General features: G+C 42.7%; 1 protein-coding gene across 1 annotated transcript in view; it reads right to left on the bottom strand.

Annotated features, from left to right (window-relative positions):
- hcn4 (hyperpolarization activated cyclic nucleotide-gated potassium channel 4) overlaps nucleotides 1–23,033 on the bottom strand; it is a 64,463-nt gene extending 41,430 nt beyond the window's left edge. The window contains exons 1-2 of the mRNA XM_035417764.1: nucleotides 21,855–23,033; nucleotides 341–764 (exon numbers count right to left, since the gene is read on the bottom strand). Coding sequence (XP_035273655.1) covers nucleotides 341–764; nucleotides 21,855–22,516 — 1,086 coding nt within the window. The 5' untranslated portion in view covers nucleotides 22,517–23,033. The remainder of the gene's footprint in view (nucleotides 1–340; nucleotides 765–21,854) is intronic.
- Nucleotides 23,034–23,202: the final 169 nt, after the last annotated feature.

The following is a 23,202-nucleotide window of genomic DNA, read 5'->3' as shown; positions in this document are numbered from 1 at the left end:
CCTCCTGATTTCGTAAGCATACAGTAAGAGCCGTAATGAACTGTGCCGCCTACCTCCTCCCATTGGTGGAGTGGTAATGAACTGTGCCGCCCACCTCCTCCCATTGGTGGAGTCGTAACGAACTGTGCCGCCTACCTCCTCCCATTGGTGGAGTGGTAATGAACTGTGCCGCCTACCTCCTCCCATTGGTGGAGTGGTAATGAACTGTGCCACCTACCTCCTCCCATTGGTGGAGTGGTAATGAACTGTGCCGCCCACCTCCTCCCATTGGTGGAGTCGTAACGAACTGTGCCGCCTACCTCCTCCCATTGGTGGAGTGGTAATGAACTGTGCCACCTACCTCCTCCCATTGGTGGATGTAGCGGATGAGCCGGGAGAGGCGGAGCAGGCGCAGGAGGCTGAGGATCTTGGTGAAGCGGACGATCCGGAGGGCGCGGGCCGTCTTGTAGAAGTCCGAGTCGATGCGCGTCTCCACGATGAGGAAGATGTAGTCGACGGGGATGGAGGAGATGAAGTCCACCACGAACCAGCTCCGCAGGTACTTGATCTTGATCTGCTGGGGGTCCAGGATGATCTCGGTGTTGTCCTCCTTCACGATGCCCGTGCGGAAGTTCAGCACCAGGTCCACGAGGAAGAAGGTGTCCGACACCACGTTGAAGACGATCCAGGGCGGCGTGTGCTCGTCCTTGAAGAAGGTGATGCCCACGGGGATGATGATCAAGTTGCCCACCATCAGCAGCAGCATGGTCAGGTCCCAATAGAACCTGCACACAGGCATCATGGGAGCGCCACGGTGAGGAGGAAGGGGAAGAGGCAAAAGAAGGTTGAGGAGGGAGGAAATTTAGTATACAAAATAAAAATAAAATAAACGATTTAAAGTCACCGCTCTCTATCAATACTAGATTAATACTGATAATGTACAAATGTGACTGGAAAACAATTTTAGATTTAGTATACAAAATAGAAATAAAATCAAGTGTTCAAAGTCACTGCTCTCTATCAGTACTAGATTAATACTGATAATGTACAAATGTGACTGCTAATACTACAGCAGCATTGGTTACAATGTTCTCATTACATAGCCTGTAAAATGTGTTGTGACTTGTAACATATAACTGATACTAAGCATCATTAGTGAACGTTTTCCAAAACTACTGCACTGTCCAATAGAAAGCAAAACTTTGGCCATATGTTTGCAGTCAAGACACAAAACTCTAGAGGTACTCTGCAGATCTGGCTAATTAAGTCATGTCCAACTCAATTTTGGTAATTTTGTGATGGTTGGTTAAAGGGGAATAAATTGTGGTGGAGGTTTGGCTTGATTATAGCCTATTATATCAGCCATTTTAATTCTCTTTAATACCACTGAGACAAGGTCATTCAGAACTGGTATTTTCGTCATGTGTGATTTACTTGTCCGGGAAATGCAAAGTTGCCACATGCCCATTTATATTTATTTAACAAATGCATATCTTAAACAGTCTGACAGTCTATCTCTCTGTCTCTCAACATCCATCAGTCAAGTGTGATCGCTTGACTGTGCGATTTGTTCAATGTTTGTGTGCGCACATTGGTAAAATATCAGGAAGCACAAGTGTCAGAATTAGAAGGTGGGTTTAAACATCCCTTAATGTGCTTTTATGTGTAAATTAAGATTTTTTTTATTCTACTCAATTTATATGCATGTGCATGTATATGTTTAGGTATGCATGTATGTATGTGTATGCATGTAAGTACATGTATACATGTAAGAATGTATGCATATTTGTGTATGATGTTGTGTTGTGTACACACAGTGGTTATTACTATCCAAGACAAATTTCCCCAAGGGGAGAAATAAATTCATCAATCAAGCAATCAGTCAATCAATCAGCTATTCACAGTGTCTGATGTGCTGGGTTATAAACACTGCTCCTACTGCTTTGTAACGAAGCACAGACTAATTCTGTTGCATGAAGGGTGACCTATCCTTGGGGCATCAGATTGTATGAGGAGGGGGTTCCCGCATTTTCAACCTGCCCTCTGAGCCCAGATGCATTATTCAAGTTCAGCTCCTCCATGAAAATCCATCACACAGCAGAACCAATCTAGAGCTGAGCCAAAATAAATGAAAAGGCTCTAGTTATCCTGTTTATGTTTGCAATGAGGGCAGCAAAGATATGAAAAATCTAGTGCCAGTGAAAACTTTTTTCTTTTTTTTTTTAATAAAGAGTGGACGCATTGGGTTCCACACAACTATTGTGAATAGCAGTGAAACTACATACATTTATGGATGGATTATTTTCAAATTACACACCATGCACACAGTCCAGGCAGAGAGTAATTGGAATTCTTCAAAGTGAAATGGTATCCGCAACTTCAAAAGAAGGTTCTGTCAGGCAGGGTTATACACAATGTGATCTTCGTGTCAGTGAGTTTGTTCTTCCTATGCTTTTTAAACCCAGGATAACAAGGGAAATTCCAAAGAAAATCATGTATATCACTAATGATGCTTGCTTTCTTGTGTTTGTCCCAGGCCATTGCTAATGCTAACATCTGTAGGGTGCCGAAATCCTTCCCACGCAAAGAAACAAAATTGGATAATGATGAGCGAAACCCTGTGAAAAACCATTCCAAAACAAAGTGAGTCAGCCTACCTGTTTCTTAAAGCAATGACAATGGCACTTATTTGTTGAGTTTCTGGCAGTTCTTCTTGCTGTGTGGGTTCCCTTTGTTTTTGTGTACATAAACTGGGTCAAACCTCAGAAGGTAAAAAACCAAAAGAAAAATAATAATAAATCTATCTGGCAGGGGAAGGGGAAGGGAAAGAAGAGTAGTATTTGTTTGTTTTTGTCTTTTTCCTTGTGGAGTTTGATGAAAGAAAAGGTTAGAGACACTGCTGTCAGAATTCCCCTGGGAGGGACCAAGAGACAGACGACAAACGCACCTGTCTGAGGCCCACTTATTCCGTGGATTCAGAGGCACAAACGGCACAGCAGATATATTCAAAGCAATATATGCAGAGCAATGTGTCTGTAGCGCGTAAACAGCAGTCAAACGCCCCAGCACTCAAGACTCCTGATATGCAATGAGTTCATGCATGTGCACACGCTCGCCTCTCTCATTCTTCGCATAGCCTCTTAATGGAAGTCAGTTCATCTCGACAGCACAGATCCATTTTCGGTATTTTATTATGCATTGGGTGCCTGACATGGAGGAAAAAAAACACACTTCTATAAATACACAGGAAGCGTAGATGAACCATGGAAGCACATCTGAAGGAGCAGAATCCCAGATTCCCCCATGATTAGCACCCCCCCCCCCCTACTGAGTTAGTATACCCCAAGCAAATGCACTTCAGAGTATTCAGAAAATACCATCTGATTTTTTTTAGAGGGGGAGGGGGTTTGTATTAAAAAGCATGACATCACTTCTGTTCTCTTATCTCAGCACGTTTCCAACCCTGCGCGAAATGAAACGGGGGGGGGGGGGGAACCCACCACCCCCCACATCACCTGCCCCGCCCTCCCCCCCACCAGCAGCGGTAGCGACTGCCCACTGAAAACGGGAGTCCTTGACATTTTCCTTCCCGCACACCCAAGGACAGAGCAGGAGCCCGGTCTCGTGTGCGGCGGCCGGGGATGTCAGAAGCACGCTTTCACCCTCAAAGTGCCTTCGGCTACAAGATAAGCCTCTCAGGCTCGCGGCGCTGCACCTTAAGTAAGCCGTCCTACGGGTACCACTACCAGACTTATCCTTATAATTGCCAGCCCTACAAAGGAGCAGACCTATGCAGAGGGAAACCCTTCTCTCTGAGCTCCATGTCTGGTTGTTGTCATGTATTTATGGTATACAGTGGAATGTCACTCACCCATTTGTTTCTTTTTTTTTTATAACAGTGATGAGTGAAGACACTAGGTCAGGTATATTACCTTAAAGGAGAGGCCCAGCTGCAGCATGTTGCTACTCCAGGCTGTCTAACTGACTGAATGAGGACAGCACTGTACACCGGAAAGAAAGAAAAACACCAGAGCATGACACCAGGGCTTACTGAATAAATTAAACAGTTATTTCTGAATGTGAAAAGAAATTCCCTTCTTGCATCATTTTGATCCAGTTTTTCTGTTGTCTTTGCTGTGGTTTGTTTTTATTTGGATGGGGTGGGGGTGGGTTTGGGATTGGAACGGAGCGCTTTTCGGAAGTGCTGTTCTGCCCACGGGCTCCGGAAACTGTCTCGCACGACGTCGAAGGCAAGAGACACGGGTGCCCGCTCGAATAAATCGTCAGACTGCCTCGGCCCGTCACGGAGGCGTCGCTTCCGCACGGTGGGGGACACCGAGCAGTTAGACGGGATCTGTGCTGAGTTCCATCAGAGCTGACAGCCCGGAGCCAGACCAAACTACTGTAGGTGGGAGGGCAGGGGGGAGGGGGTTGGGGGTCGGGGAAAACGCAGCCTCATAAGCTTCAGGCAGAACTCTGAAAGCCAATCTCCAAAGCACATCAAACGACCCTCAGGAAATATACAGGCCTCAACCTGAAGGGGAGCGGGTAAGCCAGTCACCAGCTAACAGGAAGTAACTATAATTACTGCCTCTGAGCGCAATACATATCTAGCCAATAAGGGTCAGTCCCCATGGTGTATGGGGGGATTGCACCTGCCAGCCAGTAACTGGGGAAGCGGATTGAGAAGGGTTAAGCCCGTTTTTGTTGATATCCACTCAACTGCGCAGACTTTGCCGAGCTTGACCGGCGGGAACGCCGGGAGCGTTTCGCCCGCCGCTGTCCGCGGATGCTCTCGGCCCGGCTATATTTAGGCGAGGCCCGGCTGCCGTTTTATCGCACCCAAACACCGTCGCCAGAGAAGATTTTATGGCGGAGGGAAAAGTAAATCTCTTTAACCTCGGGAGGAAGAGGAAAGAGATGGATTTGCAGAACACGGACGCAGACGTGGGTTTACAGAAACAAAATCGATGGGAGAAAGTAACTGTTCTCGATGTTGCAAATAAATGAAAAAGGCTCCCTTAATGAGATTACAACCAGGAAATTGTTGTTTCGTATTCCATCTACCTATAAAACTCTGCCGAGGCGCGTTCTTGCCAAGAGACGCTCTAGTGATCAACGAGCCAGGGTAAGCTCCAATGATTACTCAGGTAGAAGGCATCTTTGCCCATGCACACCACATCTACGAGCCCGGGGATTATGAGCGAAGTCCATCTGCCCTTTGCCCTCAGGCAGATGCTTCCGTTACTGAAGCCAGCATCTGCCACAAAGATACCATCCAATACCATCTTCTTAACATCGCCACTGGTCTACAGAACGGCTCTAAGACGCAACATGAAGAAAGCCCACTCTAATGCTTTCCTTCATTCATGCTGACCAAGCAACCCCAAAAAGAACTAAATCTTTTTTTTAGCAGACAGGCATCCCAAGGAGACTCATTTGTGTAAAAAAAAAAAAGAAGAAAAAGTCAAGAGACAACTCCAGGCTGGGCCACCAGGAAGTCAGGGACAGCTAGGCGTCACAGCTTGTTAGGAGCAGTGGATTTCTGATGCTCCTAACATCCCTGTCTGCACAGACTCGAGAGGGACTTCTGCATTAGCAACACTGGTGTCTGTGAACAAAATGAGCACAGCGATAAGAATCCACCCCAATACCCCGCCCCCCCCCCCCCCCCACAAACCTGCCCCCTGTGACAGCAAATGCCTTGGTAGCCATTCTCTACTCTTCAAACGGCTGCCAGCTAGGCGGGTGGCTGTGCATATCATAGGTGCAGTTTGCCCTTACAGTGACAGGAAGAAAAAAGGAGAGAGAAAAATCTGTGGAAGTAATAGCAAGGGGAGAGTCTCTTCTATCTGGGACAGTACATTGCGTTATTTACGTGCTTAGCAGATGTTCAAATCCAGGGCGTCGTACAGAGCTTACGTGTCATCCATTTACACAGCTGGGATATTTGCCAGAGCAAATCAGGTTAAGTACCATGCATGAGCGTAAATGAGCTACAGTGCAGACTGTAGGTACTTGAACAGCGACTTGATTTGGCTCTGCGCTGCAACACATTTGATTTGAAATGAAACAATGAATATGAGGTTAAAGTGAAGACTATCGGTTTTGATTTGAGGCTATTTACATCCATATCGGGTGATCAATGTAGGAATTACAGCCCTTTTCATACACAGTTCCCCCATTTCAGGATACCAAAACTAATTGGACAAATTAATGCTGTCATATTTAGTACTTGGTTGTAAATCATTTGCATTTGACGACTGCCTGAAGTCTGCAACCCATAGACATCACCAGATGCTGGTTATTTTCCCTGGTGATGCTCTGCCAGGCCTGTTATACAGCCAGCTTCAGTTTCTGTTTGTTTGAGGGGCTTTTTTCCTTCAGTCTTCAGCAAGTGAAATTTCAGTCAAGAACATCACACTTTTTGGCCCTGAAAAACTCCTTGGTTCCTTTAGCAATAATTTTGGGTTCACTGTCCTGTTGCTAGGCAATGTGCCATCCAATGAGTTTTGAGTCATGTGGTTGGATCTGAGCAGACAAAATGGTTCTGTACACTTCCAAACTCATCCTGGTGCCGTCAGCTGTCACACCATCAATAAAGACAAATGAACCAGTTCCAGAGGCAACCATATATGTCCAAGCCATAACACTACCTCCAACATGTTTCACAGATGAGGTGGTATTCTTTTATCATGAGCAGTTCCCTTCTTTCCCCATACTTTCCTTTTTACATCACTTTGGTACATGTTAACAATAGTCTAATCTGTCCAGAAGAATTTGTTCCATAATTCTAGTTTTTGAAATGTACTTTTTAGCAAACTAACCTGGCTGTTCTGTTCTTTAGGTTTACCAGTGGTTTGCATCTTGAGGTGAACCCACTGAGGTTATGCTGGTGTAGTCTGCTCTTTATGCTAGTCTTTGACTCATCTATGCCAATAGCCTGTAGAGTGCTCCTGATCTGTTCAACAATTGAAAAGGGGTTTTTCTTCACAACTGAGAGCATTCTTTGGTCATTCACAACAGAGGTCTTCTGTGGTCTCCCAAGTCGTTTGATATTGTTGAGCTCACCCGTGTGCTCTCGCTTCTTAACAATGTACCAACATTTGATTTTGACACAGCCAATGTTTTGGCTATGTCTCATAACGGCCTGCTGTACTGTCTTTGACGCTTCTTTGGTCCTCATGTTGACAGACAACAGCAACAGACTCCAAATGCAAATGCCACATCTAGAATCAACACTCAACCTTTTGTTAACTTTATGTGCATGAACTAATGATGCAACAACACACAGCTGGCCAAGAAACAGCCGAGCAGCCAATTCTCCAATTATGTCTGGTCTTCTAAAATGACAGTATTATGTATAAAACGGGCTGAAAATTCCTACACAATTCACCTGATGGATATAAATACCCTCAAATTAAATCTGACAGTTTGCACTTTAACCTAATATTTAATATCACTGTTCCATTTTGAGCACAGAGCCAAAACAACAAATATTGTTTCACTGTCCAAATACTTATAGACTGTACTGCATTTCCTACCCTGGGATTCAGACTGCACTACAAATTCATTGGTCAGGGATACAGTTCTCAAGCCTCTCCTTTGCACTACCAAACCTTACACGTGAAGTGAGGGGAGGGGAGTCTACGCTAGAGGAACTGTGCTTCCATGTAACCATGGAAACAGACAGGAGGAGGAGAGGAATCCGTGAGAAAGAACAAGGGGCAACCAAAAGAATGAGGTGGAAAGAAGAACATTTGAGAAAGAAACTTTGAAGAACCCATGTCACTGGCACCCATTGACAGGCCCTCAGAGGTGTACACACTTCCCATCCCTCCCAGCCTACAGACTAAAGTAACAATGGTCACCTCAACAGTTACCCTACAAGTTGGGACTAATCCCATTTACATTAGTGAATTTCCTGAATTGACTTAACTGAAATGGAGATAATTTGAACCCTAACCACAAGCCTCTAAGCATTTTGATTTCTGTTTATAGAAACAACAGCATGCAGAGGAAACCATGAAGTTAAGCCTTCCACAAGCAGACAAGGACCACCAACCGCACACATCCATTACAAAAGGGAACTCCATTTATGGATAGCTGTGCTGTGGCTCTTATCAGTATTTGTGTTCTCTTTTTCACTCGTCTACCATATTTGTTTTAGTATGGCCAATGCCCAGTTGTAATTATGCTTTCCTTTGTTATTGCAAATCCTGCATCGCCTTATCTCACAGGAATGCGTGTTGTTTCTAGAAGTCCACTATCTGCCAGCTGTTGAGTGTAGCAGCAAATGCTAAGCATTACCCTCCACATGCGTCACAGTGTCCCTACAGGGAGAGAGCAGCTGTTCCAAAAAAGTAGATGAGCGACTGCATTAGTGGTCTCTGTCAAACTGCCCGTGATCACCTCACAACCAGCCCCTCCCACGACCCTCCCTTTCCACTTCCAACCATGTCTCTCACCATTATCTCCTCTAACCAGGTGATGTAATCAGTAAATGGACTTGCCTGAATGAGAGGCTATCTGAGCTTCCCAGGGATTATGATATGAGAGAGAGACAGACAGAGAGACAGAGGGAGCGAGAGAGAGATAGAGCGAGAGAGAGGGAGAGAGACACAAACACACACACACACACACACACACACACACAGAAACAGGACACAAAGAAACAAAGACAGACAAAGGAGCCAGAATAACAAAAGTATTTAATCAGCCCCTCTTTCTCAAATCGTGACTCTTATTTCCGTTAGCACATTTTAGCATCCCCCCCAAAAAAAACTGAGCAAGAGAGTAAAAATGTATCCCAAGTTGATGCTGCTTAAGCAAGCAATTTATAGAAACCCCTTTTTAAGACTAAAATTAAATACAAATGCGGGACTGAATATTGAGTTTATCTGGTTTCACTTGACTGCAAAACAAGCCTTAAATGACTCTTAAACCTAATCGGATGGGATTTATTTTGTTTATTTGTTGTTTCTATGCTTTCTTGAATGTGTGTGTTTAACTGCGGTTCTATGTATTGGGTTTCGGTAAAGTTCCCATTACATTACATTACAGGCATTTAGCAGACGCTCTTATCCAGAGTGACTTACACAACTTTTACATAGCATTTTACATTGTATCCATTTATACAGCTGGATATATACTGAAGCAATTTCGGTTATGTCACGGTTGAGGAGGGTGGGACGCAATTGCGGACCGAGGGGATCTAAAAGTTAACCCTGAGGGATAACCACCAAATCGCTGAGCGATAGAAAGGGAAGGGGAAAAACCAAATAATAAAGAGCGAAGTAATCGCTCTCTCCACTCACTGAAACTTCTGTCAGCGGGCTCAGAAAACTAAAAGAAATAAAACACCGCCGCAGCGTAGCTGCCCAAAAAGAAAACCCCCACTAGAAAAACAGAGTGGGGTCACTTACAAAAGAAAAAGGATATTCGCAGCCCGGCGGGTAGAAAACAAAAAGAAACCTAAAGAGACGAGGGCAAAATGTCCTCCACAGCGCAGAGAGATAACCAACTCGAGAAGAAACTAAACGGTGATCAAATCAGGCAGATAGGATCAATACGGTAACTTCTGCCGATTCTCACACCCCTACACACTAAGAGTCTGACAAACAATGAGTCTGCGCTGAACCCCAGAAATCAGGGGCTACATATAGGCCTCCTACACCTGACCCTCATCAGGGACAATTAGCTCAGACAAATACCTGTGAGGTGCTATCACCTCACCATAGTACTCATACACCTGCCCCTCGTCAGGGTCAATTAACCCGCCGAAATCAGAGAGAGAGGTGCCACCACCTCACAGGTTAAGTACCTTGCTCAAGGGTACAATGGAAGTGTCCTACCCAGGAATCGAACCTGCGACCTTTCGGTTACAAGCCCAGTTCCTTACCCACTGTGCTACACGTCCTTCCCCTCCCCATCTCCCTAACAAAATAGCACTACTCACTCACTGGCAAGCCCTAAGGGTAGACTAGAAAAAAAAAATCAAATGTGACAGAACTTACCTAAATGACAAATGATGGGGGGTGAGGTAGGAGAATAGCCCTTTCATTGACACTGAATAATGTGCTAAAAAAATAGGGCTTCCCCACGGGGTGGAACAAAACCAATCTATTCCTGATGACGGCATGCATCTTATCTGACCGCTTGTCTGAGGCTCCCAGTCAGATGCCCAACATGCATTCGGAGCGGGCCAAACACATTGATTGGGGCGCAAAACACTTCCTGTGAGTCATGCCAGCCACGCACCATTTTGTTCTTTCTTTTTCCTGTATGTGTGCTGGATTCAAACCCTCTGTATCTGGTAAGGTCAGGGCACGGCGACCTCTCGGTTCCCTCACGCTTTAAAGCACCGGAATGGCCGCCGATGCAAGAGGAAGGTGACATTTGCCTCACAAATCTACCCAACGGTTTGCCCTAATGTATTTTAATAAGCTTGTTTCTCTACTGTCAGCCAGCAAGAATAATGTGACCGGTCAGCTCGACTGGTGAAAGGCACAGAATAGGGGACGGCTTAAGCTCTGAGCAGAATTTATTTTACATGCCTCTCCACAAAGCAAAACGAGGTCCTGGTGCAACCATGAATAAAATGAATTTAATATGGGAGAGAACGGGCAAAACAGTGTGGCGCAATGCAAATGGTGGCTGATCCTTAACCCGTGTCGGAATCCCCTTGTGTGGCCGGGGTTCGAATATTCCTAGCAGTGCACTGTGATGCTGTATCTATCTGCAATCATCTCTGATTTCACCTTGCCTGAATAAAGTGGGGGGGGAAAAACGCACACAAGGAGAGTGTGCTGTCTACTCCAAAAATAAAGAGAATATAGCTTCATCCTGCTCACATCAAAGAATGTATCAAACATCTCTTCAGGTCGGCGGCTAAAACAAGGGGAAAGGGGCAGAGGAGGCAGGCGGGGGTGGTTCTCTGACAGAACGGGCGTCCAGGGTTTATGAGCGAGGGCATCGCCTGCCAATCTCAGTCGCGGGATCAGCTCTAGCTGCTGCGGGGGACGGTTGACGAGAGAACTGGGAGCAGTACGGAAAGGATCCAAAATAACCGTGCGCAAGTGGATGCAGCCATGGTCATTTCTGCTGCACCTGCTCACTGGGGGCAATTAACTTATGCAATTGCTTCTACCCCCTCCAAAAAAGACATTTCAGAGTATGAGTGTGGTCTTGGTCAATATGTAGGACCTGGGGCTGGATACTTTTTGCACATCACTTTTGCTTCAGGTAGTCTAAATGTGATAGACAGCACTGCAAAAGAATGTGTGAAATATGTGTATCTGTGAAATATGCTGGAAACTGTGGAATAATGTAATTACATTTTTCACCTTTACCTTTCAAAAACGGTGATACATACACATGGCATTTACTGGTAGGACCACTGAGCCAATACGCAGTAATAAGAAGCTGAAAAAAGAGACATTAGCTGGACCTATAAAAACTGAAATGAAAGATTAATGAAGAAGGTGGACACAATACAGTCACAACCTATTACTACTAAAATGGAATATATATATATATCAAAGACAGACCTGATATGAACTGAGAAGGACTGACTTGTAAGAGCCAGGAAATCGATAAGGTGGCTTTCTCCTCTCGCTAAGATGTAAATGTCATATAAATCAATATAATCACCAGACCTGCAAACCTGCTGTTCTACATGCTGCTAGCACATTAGAATGCAGCAGCTCTTTCATGTTATTTATTCATTCATTCATCCATTCATTAATTTATTTCTTTACTGAAACGCGCAAGGTGAAAAATGCTATCGCAGACAAATGGGAAAATGCACGTCCACACTTTAAGCCTGCGTAGCACCCAGTGTTTGTACGCTCTCACTCCTGCGCGAGTGCGACAAGGTCAGGTGGTACATTTCAATCACTCCGTCTCATTTACTGCCTGCCTGCCCCCCACCCACCTCCCTACCCATCCTCCCTCCATTAAATAAATTGTGTAGTAATAATCTCCTCAGATGTGTGCTCCTAATATTCCAGGACGAGCATGTCGGCCTATTTTGATTACCCCACTTTCAAGACCATCCAGCACATTCGGTAATCCCTTGCTTTACCTTTGCTAAATTAAAAAAAATGGACTCATTTATCAACAAGAAAAAAAAAAACACCACAGAATAGTCACAACAGTACATGTTCCCCCAGACCAACAGCCAGCCTGGTGGAACACAAGCTGCGGTAAGGCTTTGGTTAACGTACGGTCAGAGGCAGGGCAACGCAGAACACTATTGGTAGAAATGTGGGGAGGGGTTGCAGGGGGAGGGACTTAATTCAATTTTCTATAAATCTCCCAATGGCAAGTCAGGGGTTCCAGGAGAGCTGAGACAAATCAATTCAGTGTGTAACCAAGAGAGACAACTGTACAATAAGCAATATGCTGAACAATATTTCACAAAGTATTGGTTGGGAGGTATAGTCCAGAGGTTGAGTAAAAGCATTCTCAACTTCTGACTTCATCTCCCATTAGCACTATTTAAAGACATACATCAACTTCACTTTATTGATGTCCTTCATGGAATAGACTAGTCAGACAGACCCAAATCATTAGTTGGACTGCAGAATGTTTAAACATCGGTAGAACATGCCTATATTTCACCTCATACAGCAACAGGGGGAAAGCTGCAGTGTACCTGTCAGTGTGTCTCTCTCAGTAAGTTAGGGTTTGACCACATACTAGAGAAAAATTAACAGATATTCTTAAAACTAGACTTTATTCCCAATGGATTAAGCACTATATATTCTCCTTCATAATTTACCATTTCCAGACCTCCTGTGGGCATTGAGGGTCCCAAATAATGTGCAGTATTGACATAGTACTGACTGGCACGAACAATCTTTTCAAAACATCAACTGATAATAACAGGACAAAGACGTCAGTCAGTATTTTTGTTTTGACCTTGTGAAGAACATAACACAATCCAAAATGAATCTGGTCTACCTTTTTAATATGGCTGATTAACTGTTCCTGAGCATCAACTGCCAGGATTTTCTATATGCCAATTCCTCTATAACAGCATTCACATAAATTTGTCAAATATGACTTGTGAGTGGATTTTAAAAACCCAGCTACCACATTTACGGTACTAACCAGTTCTGTGTCAAATCTTTACACAGTAGCACTGAATAATTAAAATGACAATAAAAGTGTTTCATAGCAAGAATACAACAAAGAACAATACTGTAAAAAAGTGAAACCAGCCCAATTATTTTTTCGTAAAGTTAAAGCTCATCAGTGTTCTTGTTCAGGTAAGTCATTAATTTAGTAAGATGAAAGATGTTTGTTAGTTTATCATGGCGTATGGGATTTGTTACTTGCACCTACAACTCCGTTCAGTATGAATGGGCTGGATTGACTTCATTACATTGACATCATCTACAAGGCCATTACAGAAAACACTACTTACCCATGCCCCCTTTTTCTCTAGAATCTTAAGAAATAGTTTACACTATAAAGGAACATCTCCCTAACAAACTGTTACCCCTACATTTAAATGTACCTGCTTGTCATCTAAGTTAGGTAAAACTGGAATAACTAATAACTGCTCATAACTTGCTTAAAATAACTTTTATTTTCAAAGGCAAAGTTCTCTAACACACATGGTAGTCTAATGTTTATTGTGCTTTAAAGTCAGTGTTTTAACTGTATTGCCATTTTAAATACTGTCTTGTATTTTCATGTGCATAATCTTGATTTGTTAGCCACACCCCCCTTAAAACTGTCCATCACCAAATCTGTTGAGCAAATCACACATTATCCATGAACTGTCAAAGGGGTCTCCCTTCAAAACAGGCTAGTCTTGGTTTAGTAAATGTGTTAAAGGGAGCTGCTATCCTAAGCTTTTTATAGTTATGTTTCCTTGGATATGAACCCCTTTGATTCAAGATGAAATATGGAAAGAGATTCTGTTCTTGTGCTGGGTGCTGGCACTACTCATTGAATGTAAATATTTATTTGCTTTGTCAGGCCAAACTCTGTATCACACAAGGAGCTTTGAAGGAAAGACACAAAGAGACTGACACTGGCGAGGAAATATGGGATGCAACCTTACTTCAGCTGAAGCAGATCAAAATTGTCAATAAACTACTCCAAGGTAAATATTCATGGTTAGACACTCTCCATTCAAGGGGAAAATCTGACTGCTTTACATATGAAACAGGGCACAGCGCAACTCCTTGCCCATGGAAATTAGCACACAGAAACCCCATAAAAGCAGGCCGATTTGCTTCGGTCTGAGATGGATGAATTCAGCCTATGCAAAATTTCCTGTGAAAAGCCTTAGTAATCTCATCTACATGGACCAGAAATCTATTAAGAAAACAAACAGGATGTTGAATACTGCACAAGGGTGCAACCTGAGAAAGGTCCAAATGATGCATTTAGACATTCCTTTCACCCATATTTACTTTTTATATGGACCATTGACTTCCTCTTTACACTGAAACTATCCACATATATTTTTCACAAACTCTACATTTGGAGGTGAATTCCCAACTAGAAGCAAGTTAAACAGCATTGTGTATTCTTTCATAACCTGTGTGAGACCTACATGTTGGAATTTGTCATATTTCATATGTGTATTCAAACATAGTCTATTTAGGAGCATTTGATACGACTTAGCCATTGGCCATCCTTCTGCAACGGGAAAGCCATGCCTAACGCATATCAGAATTTTACAGCTTGTTAAATACAGTTATGCCTGCTAGACTATGTTTTTAATTACAACTGTCAATATAATAAATCCCATCAAGAGCAGATGAAGCAAGCTGAACTAACAGGCGTTAGTTATATGCAACCAGGAGGAAATATCTGCCTTTACCAAGAAACCCAATGCCACCGTTCTTCCAGTTCCACGGAATATCCTCACGTTTTTCACTCCTCTACAAACTGCCCCACATTCTACGTTCTCCACAAATATATAGAAGATAGAGAGGAAAGAACGTAACGGGCTTGGGAATGGGAAGACTGGTGGGGGCAAGGTTTAACTAGTGTTGTACAGCTGAGTTTAGCCGGTTGAGGGTAATAGGACAGACTGGGTCCAGGGTGGAGATGCTTGGTGAGAAAGCGCAAGATCAAAGGAAGCAAGTCCAGGCCAGGCTGCTTGAACAGATTGACAGACACCATAGGACAGGCCGGCTTCCCCTTGTAATTGCGTCCCCAGCTTGGTCTTGTTACAGACACAGGGAGAAGGCTTAATGAAGCCTTTCCCAAAAAGCGTTGAGTTCAAGTGTCTTTCACCGCCTTCCCCCGCTGTGATGCGGCACAATTAACAGAAAAATCGACAAGCATAGCTTCCTTGTTTGGAGGATAAATTCACACAGTTTTAAAAATGTCTTTTTCACTGCTGCGTAGTTCTGCTGTGCCGGCTTCCCTCCTTACATCTGCCATATTCCCTGCCCGGACTGCTTCATACATAGCTGCTTAAATCTATCGCTTCCGTTTAGCCAGCTGGTGACAACAGAGCCTACCGGCGAACGCATGCATGTTCATAAATGCAGTGAAAAGGCTATGCAGCTTTAGGTCTGGAAACGAGCCGACAGATTGGATTACGATGCCACTTTAATCCCCTTTCCCTCTGATGACGCGTCCCTCCCCCTTCTTAAGAGTATATGAGACATTTGACAGGGGACAGCACTGCGAATTCCCGGCCTTCAGCACAGCGTGATTCGCGGTGACACGCTGATCTGCTCCCTCAATGATAAACGATGAACATAATGCCGCTCGTGCGGTAAAGCCAGAGCCCTAATTCGCCATGAAGCCCTTTGAAAATCCTGCCCATTAAGAGAGTGTCCCCTCTCCATCTAATTTATACTCCAGCCTCCTCTCGCTCGTTTTTACTTATGATTTCGATTAAAATCCCTGCCCTTGGGAAAATGTCAGTTTGCGCTGCGCGTTTAAAACAATAATGTGAACGTTTCTACAAAGGAGCGGTTATTAAGGACAAGCACAGCCTGGCCATCATAACAGCTTGAACCGATATACTGTACACAGCGCAGCCCATAAGTATTTGAATTTTTTTGTTTGTTTTGGCTCTGGCTAAAGGGAAGACTTTAATTTGAGGGCATTTACATCCATATTGGGTGATCCGCATAGGAATTACAGCCCTCTTCATGCAAAGTTTCCCCATTTTATGAGACCAAAAGTAACCGCACAAATGAACATAATCTTTAATAAAGTTATCATATTTAGAATGTGATTGCAAATTCTTTGCATTTAATGACTGCCTGAAGTGTGCGACCCATAGACATCAACAGATGCTGGGTATCTACCCTGATGATGCTCTGCCAGGCTTGTATTGCAGCCATCCTCAGTTACAGTATTTGGGGGGCTTTCTAGCGGCAGTCTAGTCTTCATCAAGTGAAATGCACGTTTAGTTGGATTCAGGATATTGACTTGGCCAAGTCAAGAACATTCCACATTTTGGCACTGAACAACTCGGTTGATTGGTTGCTTTAGCAGTATATTTGGGTTCATTGTCTTGCTGCAAGATGAAGAGCCGATGAGTTTTGAGGCATTTTGCAGGATCTGAGCAGGCAAGATGTTTCTGTACACTTCAGAATTAACTCTGCTGCTGTCATCAGCAGTCACATCATCAATTAAGTCAAGTGAGCCAGTTCCAGTGAAAGCCACGCATGCCCTAGCCATAAGTCTAGGTGCAACATGTTTCATTGATGAGGTGGCATGCTTTGGACCATGAGCAGTTCCTTTCTTTTTCCACACTTTCCTTTTTGTAGCACTTTGGTACAGGTTAATAATAGCCTCATCTGTCCATAAGACTTTGTTCCAGAACTCAACAGTTTTTAGTGTACTTTCTAGAAAACTCTAACCTGGTTATTCTGTTCTTAAGGCTAAACAGTGGTTTGCATCGGTGAACCATCTGAGCTTATGTTGGTGTAGTCATCTCTTGACCACATCTATGTTTACATCCTGTAGAGTGCTACTGATCTGTTTGACAGTTGAAAAGGGGCTTTTCTTCACAATAGAAAGTATTCATTGGTCATTCACTGCAGTGGTCGTCCAGGGTCTACCAGGTTATCTGCTATTGCTGAGTTCACATTGTACCAAATAGTTGATTTTGATGCACCCAATGTTTTGGCTAAGTCATTGTATTTAAATATTTCAACCTCACGATGGTCTGCTTTACTGGCATTAACACTTATTTGGTCCCCATGACAACAGCAATAGACCCCAAATCCCATACCTAGATTCAACTCTGGACCTTTTGTTAGCTTTCTTGTGCATGATCTAATGATGTAAAGACACACAGCTGGCCAAAAAACTGCTGAGCAACCGATTGTCTGGTCCCCTAAAATGGCGGGACTGTGCATAAAAAGGGCTGTAATTCCTACACAGATCTCCCAATATGGATGTAGATACCTTCAAATTAAAGTTGATAGTCTGCACTGTGACCTCATATTCAGGTTAAAGTGGGGTGCTACCACTGTCAAAAGACCAGTGAGACAACCTTGGACCTTTTCTTTTGGTGATGACACCAGTCTGGAAACAGTAGCAAGTCATACTCTATTTTTTCCGCTATTGTTTAACACCTCAAACGTTTTCTTCCTCCTTCGCAGTAATTTCAGTCTATTGTGAATATTTTGCGGAGGCACCATATTACTATATTTTTCTTTCTATTCATATTACAAAGAGAATCTTGACACTACCAGCATGCTCCTCCGCATCCTTATTTGAAAGAACAAAGGGAGAACCAAAATAAAAAGGGGTCTGGAGAAATATGGATAGCCTGAAACAAATATAAATGAACAGAAATCATTTATAAATTATGGTTAGAAATGTACGTGCTTTGCTACATGTACTGCAACTACGGCTACATGCTTTACTACAATGTATTGCTGCTACTACTACTACAAACAATAGTAATATGATATTTTATTTATTCAGCACATTTCCAAAACCCAAGGTGACTGTGTAGAACTACCCTTGTGTGGCGTTACGCTTGATTAGGCCAGACTGAAAACAGTGAGGCACATGCACATGGGAGTACAGCAATATAGTGTTTCATCAACACTGTTTTGTCTGAACACAATTGTGTTTACTGTGCAGGAGTACGGCAGGACACCCAACATATTTCCTTAGCACTGACAAACAAATAAATCAGAGGTGGAGATGCTTAGCACTGAAGATTCCACGGAGACAGAGGCGAGGATTGAGTGGGAGGGCATTTTCATTGCTAAAGCAGGAAGCGTGTCACTTCTAATCGAGAAGAGGGGGGCTCAACAACTTCTAAAGACTGTAGCACTGCAGCGAGGTCTTTAGCCGCTAGAAAATTAAAAAATAATACATATATGGTACGCCCACCGCCACACACAAATCGTTTATTTCCTGTGCCACAATGAATATGTCTACGACAGTTTGTCACATCCATTCTTCACCACAGTCAATGGGAACAGAACAGAGGTGACTGATTACAGTACATCTGCTCCGGTCCTCGGAAAACTAGACCAGTCAAAATGATGCGCTATTAGAAATTAATCTATGAAAATATAGTGCAATAGAATTTAAAATATGAATTGCCTAAGTAACGTGAGTTACTGACGACATTCATTAATCGTAATTAAATGGCAAATACGTTGACATCCCAAATACAAAGCCACTACACATTCTAGATTTATAAGCAATAAGGAAAAGCTATGAATGCAGAGAAGCATATTTCCAGATAATTATATTTATTGAGATAAAACTCTCTTGTTCACTGAGGACTGAGATATATCATGCCCTCCACTGTTAATAGAACAAACAAAATAATTTATTTGGGCAAAAATAATTTTGTGTACGCTTGCACTCATTACAGCCAAATTTTCTGGTGGCATTAAATTAAACTGCTAATGAATGCAAACCATATCTCCTACTTAAAAATACACATTTAACCTACAGTATGTGCAGCAATATGAAATATGCATGACAAAAAAAACCGTTTGTTTCACAAAATTATGATTGCTTTTCATGGATGTTACAATGCTTTGCAGACCACATACTGAAGAAGCTCAAAGAGTAAACAAAAAACCTGTAATATCTTCTGTTTGGAGTTCAGCTGGACAGATAAGGAAAGGAAAAGACACAAGGAAGGAAGGGAAAAAAAAGATTTTGAACAAGAATTTCTAAAAGCCTGCATTATCCTGTACCGTGTAGGCGGCCAAGTGTCAGCGTGAAGATTCCTGCGAGATCAGGAGACTGAGAGATAAACAAGTAAATAAATCAGTCTGTTCTCCTCTGAGAGGAACCCCAACTGAATCTATTCTTTTTTTCCCCAATATGCCCAGGGCTAATTAAAACACTGCCAACAGTATAAAGTCAAATTTGGGCACTCCCATCAAGTTATCACCGGCAAACTCTGCTTGCGATAACCGGCTTCTTTATCATCCTTATCATCAAATGGAAATCATATCCGAACTTAATAGGCTGCTCTTATGATTGAGGCTATAAAAATGTGCGGAGAGAAATTCAACAGCCTTAGGATTTCCAATTTACTGTAGAGAAAGATTAAAGGGCAGAGATTATAGCATGGAGTCCAAGTTAAGATATCACTTAGGACTGCAGGGTATATGAACATTTTCCAAAATCCCACAAGAGTGGCTTTATGATGCAAATTTTTAAAAATATTACGAAGGTAACGTGGATGCCATTCAGAAGCATTGAATAGAGCTATGATTGACATTTAAAATACAACAGTAATTACTATTTCAAAACGGAATAAGATTAAACAAATGGATTTTACAATGAAGCATTCAAAGTTATTTCAATAGACTTCTGTGGCAAGTAATAATTACACATTGGTGACAGCACAGGGATATAAGATCAAATGTCAGAGCTGCACTTTTAAAAATGTTCCTATAGATTATATCAAAGCTCTGTAACTCCAGAATAAGACATAAAAACTGGGAAATGGCTTTAATTGTGACTGTATTAAGAAAATATTCCAGTTGTTGTCACAGACAATGTTGGATATACTGCAAAGAAGGGGGTTACTTGCTAATAATTAAAACTGACACGAGTGAAAACAGGAGCAAGCCCGAGCATTTCTAGTATTCGTGAAGTGGGACTAATGTAATCAGTGCACCAGCAGAACACACCATAGCATGGGGTGATAAACTGCACTTGTTTTCTGCAGAATTTTGAATCCATTTTATTCACCAAATTGCTTTGGTAGAGAGCACAGTTTTTATGTGTCATGCCATTGACCTGAACTACCTCACACTTACAGTGTGTTCAACTGAACCAGGTTAACCCCCACTGCCCAGGGCAAGCTGAGAGTACACACTTTTCCCATATTGGCTCAAAGCCTAAATGTGGTCATTCGCATTCTTGCAGTCAGGAATGGACAATAATGGCATTATGTAATATGGAGCGCTCACCAGTTAATGACTTTGTGACACATGCAAAGCATGCTTTTTTGAGCATTTTTGCCCGTATTTGCTTGCAGCTTAATTAAAAGTTAGGAATTTTGGCCCCAAAATGCAAGTCATATTTTGTATTTTGGTTTAACAGAGTAATGCATGCTGGAACATGGATAATTTTTTAGTATGACACAATTCCACCAGTGACCACAAGGTGGAGATTTATTTCTGAGATGGAACTCATATATGCACTATTTGCTATCTTAATTGAAACGTTTAATCGGTATTTAAGATTTACGAATTTGAATGTAAATACATTGTGTGGTTTCAAAATATAAATCCCTTAAATTGCTGGTAGCTCAGTATCCGAAACGTATTCTCTTAACCTTGCAGATCCCGCAGGCAGTGAGACAGCAGAATTAATGATCATGTCAAAGTTACACACAGTGCTGTGTCATCTGAAAGATAGCATAAAGGCTTTAAACATTTTTCTTTGTCTGGAGTCAACTGCATGTATTCAATGTCATTCTCAAGGGCGTGGTTTAATTAAAATCGTTGCGGTTTGTCTGCAAAAGCAACAATCGAATTGGACTTTAGGTGCTATCTCTCATAGCCATTGACTGGATGTTAAAATTCTGGTGAGCCACACTGTCGAACGTGTAAATTGAGGCTACAAAGCATTATGAAGATTAAACATGTTTAACTCATTCTTTCCGTGTGGTTATCCTTGTACTGTTTACCATGACTTGCTGGTGTTAGTTCGAATACTTTCAAGTATAATATTTCATTAATCTCTAGCCAAAGCAACAAAAACAAAAGAAATGTCCGAAATTATTTCACTGTCGACTACTGTAAAATACTGAAACTAGGTTCATATTTTGTGATAAAGAAAATAATAATAATGTTTTGATTTTGCATTTGTGAACTACTTAATTTAAAATAATGTCTGGACGAAAATACTAAATACATGTTCATTTTTAAAGCTAGAATTAATCTTATACAGACAGAAAACGTGACCACAGCTATACGAAAGCTGAATTGACTTAATGCGCAACTTAATTAGTCTACAAATAATATATTTTAACCTCCCCTTCATTGACATCATACCACGGAAGTTTAAGATGATATTCCGAAAAGCTGCGTGTCCACTTATTGAATCTGACTTACCAGAAGTAGAACATTTATTTTCATGTTGTGTTTACATCTTATTTCATGTTAGTAGTTAAACGTTCTCTTCCATGTCTAATTTCAACATAATTCCCTCTGAAAACCTAATCAGCAAGCACTTATAATTTAAAATTCTATGCAATACAGATAACCCGTAAATACTGTCTGTGCGCAATTTTGCCACAGTATACATACCTGAATTCCAACAGCAATTTAATTTATTTTTACGAATGAAGAACTCACATTAGCAGAGATTTAAAAAATAAAATTAAAAAATTAAAAAAAACACCATATCTTTGAGCGAATGCCAAATGGGTGACTAGTTACCTGAAATCACTGTAGGGATGAATTATCCAAAATCCGGCGGATTTAACCCGCTCTTGTTCCCTTTCTACCGCCTTTTCACTTCCAAACATCCGTAAGGAGAACTTGTTGACCCCCGGTTGGAGCATTGCTCCGAACTGCCTATGAATGAAGCCAGCCTGGTACAATCTCTCGTCGTCCGGCATAATTTGATCGATGCCATCCAACTTTATGAAGCTTGATTGTTCATCCGGAGATGCCTGCTGTGCACCTCCGCCTTGCGCTCCCAGTTCCGAACCACAATCTAGAGCTCCCGGTGGGCTCTCGCCGCTGGGGGTTACATCCCCTTCGGTGATGAGGCGCCTCTCTTCCGCAGAGTCAGAGTCGTGGACATGTCGTCCAGTGATGGACGAGAGACTGTCTCCAAACCTCCTACAGTCCCCATTCGAGCTGGTCTTTATGGGTCTCCCGATGTCCGTTTCCATAATCACGTCTCCGCTTTTGGTCTCCCCGATGCCTTTGCAGCTTCCTGCGGAGGACGGCGAAGGTAACGGCTTCATCCTGATACTCTTCCTCCTGGTGTCCTTGTCGCCGTCTTCTCCTTCGCCAATGATCGAGGCTTTGTGCCCTATGTGTTGTGGCAAACTGTAGAGCCTTTTACGCATGGACGAATGTAACCTGTCCATTGCGATATTAAAATCTTCCAGTTAGGGGAAAAAAATAATAATTGAAAAAATCTAAAACCGGATTGTTACTGTTGTTATTGCCACGAATGACACAGCTCTCTACCGGTGACTGTAAGCGCACTGTCTGGAGCTAATCAAAGACACCGCAAGCCTTATACTAGTGCACATGACATGGGTGGATGTGGTGCATTTGAAAGAAACGGATCATCTCAAATATTACCTGACGCTTGTAATAAGCTTCCACGCGCAGCTCTGACAGTACACCCCGCTGCAGCCCCACACTCCTGTTGAAAGGCACTGGAATGCTCAACATCCAATGAGCGCAAAATAAATAAAAAACACATGAAGCTACCTCCACATGCCAGGTAAGGGACGTGACGGGCGATGGGGCATACTGGGAGGTCATTAAAAACGAGGCATCTCCTCTTTCTTCTGATCCGTATTTGTTGTCAGTTACAAACAATGCAATGTAATCATGCAAACAGCACCAGCATCCAAGAAGCGCTGACATCACGGGTCCATCGTCCCAACCTTTCTGGCATTGTGCATATTCATGAAGCTGATCTATTGGGTTGCCATAGGAGCGAGAACTGCAAATAAGCTCAGCCCACCTAAAACTCCAGTCTGGGCTTTTAAAGGGCTAACGCTCAAAGGGCAGTCCCATCCTTTCTTTATGTTGCTGAATA

The sequence above is a fragment of the Anguilla anguilla genome, chromosome 5 (assembly GCF_013347855.1).
Source record: "Anguilla anguilla isolate fAngAng1 chromosome 5, fAngAng1.pri, whole genome shotgun sequence".
NCBI classification, from domain to species: Eukaryota; Metazoa; Chordata; class Actinopteri; order Anguilliformes; family Anguillidae; genus Anguilla; species Anguilla anguilla.
Note: the sequence above shows the minus strand (reverse complement) of the source record. Positions and strands in the feature narration are given on the sequence as shown.